Genomic DNA, 6,576 nt, shown 5'->3' with positions numbered 1-6,576 from the left:
TCTCTCTCTCTCTCTCTCTCTCTCTCTCTCTCTCTCTCTCTCTCTCTCTCTCTCTCTCTCTCTCTCTCTATCTCTCTCTCTCCCCCTTTCTCTCTCTGTCTGCCTGCCTGCCTATTGCTTTAGTTTTTCTGACAGGTCTTCTCCCTGTAGCTTTGGTTGACCTGGAACTCATTCTATAACCAAACTGACATTGACCTCAGAAATTTACCTGCCTCTGCCTCCAGAATGCTGGGATGAAAGGCTTGTGACTCCATGCCCAGCCCACACATTATTTTTTTTTTACCTACATTAGTTTGATTTCTTAAGAGTTCTGGGGCCGGGGAAGGGAGAGTGGGAACAAGTCGTTTGATGTACAAGTGATGATCTACGACTTTACTAACAACACACAGCAAGTAAGTAGGAGAGGTCATGAGTGTGTCACATCTGCATAGTTAGTATCTACCCTCTCTTTCCCTGCTCAGAATTCTCAGGAGACCTCCAGGACCTCTATGGTTAGAATGACAGGGAGTAATAGGAAGTCCATGGTGGTCAGAGGTCACACTATCTGAGATGTGGGTGTCAATCTTTTGTCCCTAGGAGTCAGAACTTAAGACTGAAAGAGCCCAAAATGGTCCCGAGTAAACAGAGAAAGATCTTCCGGGCTCCAGATCTAAAAGGCATGCTGCAAGTGTTTCAAGGTGAGAGCAGCTACATTCTGTGGTTACCTGGGGGACACTAGGAGTTCTGGGGCTGCACTCTCTGGATGGAAAGTGATGTTTCTGAACATGGGTAGAAGGACTCAGAAGAACAGATAGTGTGTCCCAGTGATGTCATCGTTTATAACGGACAGCATCATTCATCCCGTCCCATGTCACAGTTTACAGACCTTCCCCCACTCTGCAGAGCACATTGACTTTAAAGTTCTGATTCCCTTGCTTGCATTTAATGCTGTGCATTTTCATCATTTCAGGGCTCTTGGATGCCCAGCGCCACTGGGGTAAGGAGAAATCCCACCATCAGCCTTTCTCTTCTCAATGTCTTTCAGAGTTTATTCTCTACTAATACTTATGTTTTATGTGACTGCACCCAATATGCACAGCAATCTGCCTCTCTATGATTTTAAACTCAGTTCCTCCATGTTCCTCCTCACTTTCTCCTTAGGCTTCTGCTCCTTATTTCACCAATAAGGCAGTACCCTGCCTCCCATGTGACTCTTATATGTCTCATTTTTCTGCAGTTCATGTGACCCTGAATCAAAGACAAGATAAAAACATTGTCATTAATGAAGACAAAAGACAAATACAACATCGAAATGGTAATAAAAGAAATTCTCAGATTTCTAAGACCTACAAATTGGGTGTAATAGGGTATCCAGCTATCCACTCAGGAAAACATTACTGGGAAGTAGATGTGTCTAGATGTGATGCCTGGCTCCTGGGAATAAATAATGGAAAATGTGCTAAACCCCAGCTTCCTGCAGCAAATGAAAAGAACTTCAATGTCAAATATAATTCTAATGTTAAACGAAGTGTAAATTATAACCCTTTCAACTTTGACGATGAATACACACATGATTTTGGGGACAGACAATATGTGAATTATCAACGTAAACTTGAAGTTAAAGATGATTCTGATGATAAACAGCATGCAAATTATCAGCCCAAATGTGGCTACTGGGTTATAGGGATGACGAACAGGTCTGTGTATAATGCCTTTGAAGAGTGTTCTGTCACCCACAATGCCAGTGTCTTGCTCCTCTCTCTGACTCGTCCTCCCACTCGTGTTGGAATTTTCCTGGACCGAGAAGCTTGCACTCTCTCATTTTATGATGTTTCCAACCATGGAGCTCTCATCTACAGATTCTATGAACCGAACTTCCCTGATGCTGTTTATCCATATTTTAATCCTATGACATGTTCAGAGCCATTGACAGTCTGTGGGCCACCCTCCTAAGCCCTCCCTGTATTTGCACAGTGTCCCTGTATCTGATGTATCCCATATGTCTGAGGTCTGTGGCATCATTTTAACTTTTTCTACCTTTTGACTTACCATTTCAGTAACCTTCACTTCTAAATACAAACCAGTATTGGTTCTTTTCCTTGATCCAGTTGCTTGTCTGTTTAGGAGGTTATAGTAATTTATCTCTTCCCAGATTCCCACCGACAATGACTCTTTCCTCAGGAGGTGAGATAAGACCTCTGCTAACCCACACTTCCTGTTTTGTGGTGCCACAGATGGAAGCCAGGGCCTTGTGCATGCTGAGGAGGTGCTCTGCCCCAGAGCCACTTGTCTCAGCTCTGCCAAGTCTCCACAACCCCATTCCTCTGTCGCTGACAGAAGATGACAGAAAGTTCTTCTCCAGCTTGTCTATTACTTTTGAAAATATATGTCAGAGAGTCTAGCCTAGGAATGAGCCCTTAGTGTTACATCAGTTTAACCACAATGCTGTGCTTCATCAAAACCTAAGAAGGAAATATCTCCAACAGCACCCACTAAGACTTTGTGTGTTCTGAGCACCTTCCTCTGCTCCATTTCTGCCACTCCCCATAGCAGTGTAGCCCTGAATGACATCCTCAAAGGCCTATGCCTATGTCATTTTATCTTTGCATTTTTGATATTAATCGTGTTCCTATACTCTAGGTTGGTGTAAAAAAATAAATGTGGGGTCTGTTCTAAGTCCCCGAGGATAAGAGCAAGGCTGCTGACAGGGCTTAGTCACTCAAACCCACCTGTAAAGGGACAGCCAACTCCTACCGATTATCCTCTGCTTCCCACACGTGTGGTAGTATACACAAATGCAAAATGGATTATGTATGTATTAAAATGGAAATAAATTCACTGAGAATAAAACATCTTCGCAGTCACTAAATGGTTGTATGTTAGTTTGGGGGCAAAGATGCTGTACTGGGTTTAGATGCTGCAATGAGCAACTGGATAGGGCTGAGGGAGGCTAATATTTGACTTTTCTAATATTTGACTTTGCTAATTAGGTCCTGGGAAGTGTCATCAAGTCTACTCCAGTATGTTGTAGGTATATATAAATATTTGGCTTTTGAGAAATTTCAGAATCAAACATGTGAGTTCGGTGTGACTATAGCTCAAAATCTCTGAGAGATTTATTATAGGAATAGGACCTTCAACCTGAATGGGTTGGAAAACCTGGATCCACTTCATAGGGACAAAAGGTCACGTCATTTTAAAAGCCAGCAATTCTTTTTTTCCCTGCCCGAAAGCTAGCAACAAGACACGTTATTTTGCTAGCAGTCTGTCAGCTGATAAACTAAGGGGCCTGCCACCTCTGCTGCTGCAGCATTCCTGTTCCCTCCCTGCACTTCCCCCTAGGCAGGCACTCTGTGGTATTTGAACTGATAAGTCCTTCTTGCCCTCATTCCAACCTGTGTGCGCAAAGTAATGCTTTTTGCTTACCCCTTTGTCTTCATGCTATATACAAACCAGCCTGCTACCCCAACAAACAACTGCCCCAATGCAGACTTCTAGGCTTCTAATACCCTAGTCTCCGTTCTTCCCTGCATCCTAGACCACTGGTGCTCCCTGAAGTCTTGGGCCTGGGGGAGTAGATAACAACACTTTTTCAGATCCTTGAGTATTATTGTACTATTTAGTTCTATCAAGTATGTAAATCCTATGGTTTCCGTTTTACAGTGAAGGTGATAACAGTGATGCCAATAAACTTTACCTTGTGCTGTGTTGTGAAACGTAAACAATATTTCTAGGAACTTACCTCATGTAAATTGTATCCAATATGATGTCTCTTTTGTCTCCTTGCTGTGGCTGTAATAAAGAATTGCTGAGATTGAGTACCAGAGCCTGGCATGATGGTTTGGATGCAGGCCCAGCACTCAGGAGGCAGAGACAGGTGGCTGTGCATCTGAGCCAGGCTGTTACAGAGGAAGATCCTGCTCTTCTTTGTTTTGCTTTTAAAGAGGAATGTGCCAGATTTTGGATGAGGCAGTTGGTTCAAGGGGACACTCTGGGGGATTACTGCACAATAAGGAGTTTATTTGGAGTCAGATTGCCTTAAGTAGGCAGAGAGACAGAAAGGGCACACCATGGTGTTTCTGGGAGAGTTCAGGACCTGGCACCAGGAACGACTGAATGGAGGGATATCTGGAGAGTATCAGGGTCCCTGTGGCAGAGACATTTTCTCTAATACTTTTTAGGGTGAAAGTGGTGTTAGGTTCCCAGCAGAAGCCTATAGCCAGACTCTCTGATTTCCGGGCAGGAGGCAGGACAGACAGGTGACAAAAGACTGGATCCTCTGTCATGAAAACTCACTTAGGTTAGTGTGGCACCAGCAAGGCAGCTCCTAGGGACTTTTGAGTAGAACTCCATCGGGTCTCTATGTGTGACAGCAGAGAGGCAGTTACAGGGCGGCATGTAGATCAGAGATTCTAGCATTACATGCTGGCAGAGAGTGCATCAGTCACTCAAAACATCGCTATGCAGGAATCTACTTTTTTTTAAGATGTAGATTGATTTATTTTTCTTTGATTTTTTATATTTATTTATTTTTATTAAAAATTTCTGCCTCCTCCCCGCCTCCCATTTCTCTCCCCCTCCCTGCAATCCCCTTCCCCTCCCTCCCCTATCCAAAGAGCAGTCAGGGTTTCCTGCCCTGTGGGAAGTCCAAGGTCCTCCTGGTCCATTCAGGTCTAGGAAGGTGAGCATCCAAACAAACTAGGCTCCCACAAAGCCAGTACATGCAGTAGGATCAAAACCCAGTGCCATTGTCCTTGGCTTCTCAGCAGCCCTCATTGTCCACCATATTCAGAGTCCGGTTTTATCCCATGCTTTTTCAATCCCAGTCCAGCTGGCCTTGGTGAGCTCCTATTACATCAGCGCCACGTTCTCAGTGGGTGGGTGCACCCCTTGCGGTCCTGACTTCCTTGCTCATGTTCTCCCTCCTTCTGCTCTTCATTTGGACCTTGGGAGCTCAGTCCGGTGCTTCAATGAGGGTCTCTGTCTCCATCCATCCATCGCCAGATGAAGGTTCTATGGTGATATGCAAGGTATTCATCAGTATATCTATAGGATCAGGCCATTTCAGGCTCCCTCTCCTCAGCTGCCCAAGGAACTAGCTGGGGACATCTCCCTGGACCACTGGAAATCCCTCTAGAGTCAAGTCTCTTGCCAACCCTAAAATGGCTCCCTTAATTAAGATATATACTTCCCTGCTCCCATATCCACCCTTCCTTTATCCCAACCATCCCATTCCCCCAAGCTCCCCCCTACCTCTGCTCACTTTTCTCTTCCCATCTCCCCTTACCCCCATCCCACCCCACCCCCAAGTTCCCAATTTTTGCCCGGCAATCTTGTCTACTTCCAATATCCAGGTGGATAACTATATGTTTTTGGGGGTTCACATTCTTATTTAGCTTCTCTAGGATCATGAATTAAAGGCTCAATGACCTTTATTTATGATTAGAAAAAGCCCAGATGATTTTACCTTTATCAAACTATGAATTCATTCAAGAAAAAATATTCTACTTTCAAAGGTCTTCAATGCCCTTTTTGCGTATTATTTCCTCCCTAATTGTTTCATGGGAAAGCCTTTCCTGTGTTGAAATAAATGTCAGTCAGTAAATGTATTGACACAGACTCATACACATTGCCGCACTGCTCAGCAGCGTGGTCAGTGCTGTGCTTTCCTGGTCACCTTCATTCTTGTCACTGAGGATCGAGGCTGGTGGCAGACCTGACCACAAAGTCAAATCTTGACACAGAGTTGGAATGAAATTGTGGCTTCAGAGAAAGTTCACGAAGAGGTAGATGGCTGTCTGAGCATTTCATTATTTTGATTCCCAAGAAGGTCTTAGGAAGAAACAGAGGAGGCACTGGTTCAAATCTGTAAAAGACTAAGATGGTGGCTCATCCCTCTAACACCTGCACTTGCTAGATTGAGGGAGGAGTACTGCCAGCAGCTGGAGACCACACTGAACACGAGAGAGCTCCAGCCCAGTGTGGGATGTCCAGCCTCCAAAACAAAACCAGAAAGTTGTAAAGAATTTTCCATAATTATTAACAATTCAGAAGAATCAGTACACCATTAAACAAAACTCAGACTACAGTGTCATATCCGCTGTCACTCTGTATATCATATTTTAGTAGATCTGAGAATATAAGAAACACATGAGATAGGCATGCAGGAGTGGGGTTGAGACTGAAAATGGGGATGGCTCATTGTTTCCCTTATGCAGCGTTTCTGTTTTTAGGTAATTCTCATGTATCTCAGGCTGTCTTGCCATCAAAGTCACCTATTGTTGAGGACGCCCTTTGAGCCTCTGATCCTCCTGCTGCCAGCTCCAAAGCAGTGCATCCTCTGGTGATTTAATAAGAATGGCCTCCATAGGCTCCTATCTCTTAATACTTGGTAATCAGGTAGTGGGATTCTTTGAGACAGATTAGGACATGTGGAATTATTGGAGTATATGTGGAATGGGTGTGAGCTCTGAGATTTCAATACATTATGGGCATTCCCAGTGTCTCTCTGTCTCTGGCTCAGGTTTGTGTCTCAAGTGTGACCTCTCCCCTCCTGCCCCAGCACCATGCCTTCCTGCCTGCTGCCATGTTCTCCAC

General features: G+C 44.4%; 4 protein-coding genes across 7 annotated transcripts in view; all 4 read left to right on the top strand.

The window, feature by feature from the left end:
• The window catches only part of LOC126492678 (tripartite motif-containing protein 30A-like), a 102,393-nt gene extending 99,562 nt beyond the window's left edge, over positions 1–2,831 (top strand). Inside the window, exon 8 of the mRNA XM_050129220.1 lies at positions 2,107–2,831. The gene's annotated coding sequence lies outside the window, so the exon portion shown is untranslated. The remainder of the gene's footprint in view (positions 1–2,106) is intronic.
• The window catches only part of LOC126492636 (tripartite motif-containing protein 30A-like), a 15,978-nt gene extending 13,147 nt beyond the window's left edge, over positions 1–2,831 (top strand). For all 3 annotated transcript variants that reach the window (XM_050129168.1, XM_050129167.1, XM_050129169.1), the window contains 3 exons: positions 577–677; positions 950–976; positions 1,217–2,831. In XM_050129168.1, the coding sequence (XP_049985125.1) occupies positions 577–677; positions 950–976; positions 1,217–1,932 (844 nt within the window). In that variant the 3' untranslated portion in view covers positions 1,933–2,831. The remainder of the gene's footprint in view (positions 1–576; positions 678–949; positions 977–1,216) is intronic.
• LOC126492637 (tripartite motif-containing protein 30A-like) overlaps positions 1–6,576 on the top strand; it is a 399,822-nt gene that overhangs the window by 73,320 nt on the left and 319,926 nt on the right. The gene's annotated exons all lie outside the window — the stretch shown is intronic.
• The window catches only part of LOC126492642 (tripartite motif-containing protein 30A-like), a 361,486-nt gene that overhangs the window by 73,257 nt on the left and 281,653 nt on the right, over positions 1–6,576 (top strand). The window lies entirely within an intron of this gene.

The sequence above is a fragment of the Alexandromys fortis genome, unplaced genomic scaffold (genome assembly GCF_014885135.2).
Source record: "Alexandromys fortis isolate MF-2015 unplaced genomic scaffold, M_Fortis_MF-2015_v1.1 scaffold_303, whole genome shotgun sequence".
Classification (NCBI taxonomy): Eukaryota; Metazoa; Chordata; class Mammalia; order Rodentia; family Cricetidae; genus Alexandromys; species Alexandromys fortis.
The sequence above is the reverse complement of the archived record's forward strand: the minus strand, read 5'-3'. Positions and strand labels throughout refer to the sequence as shown.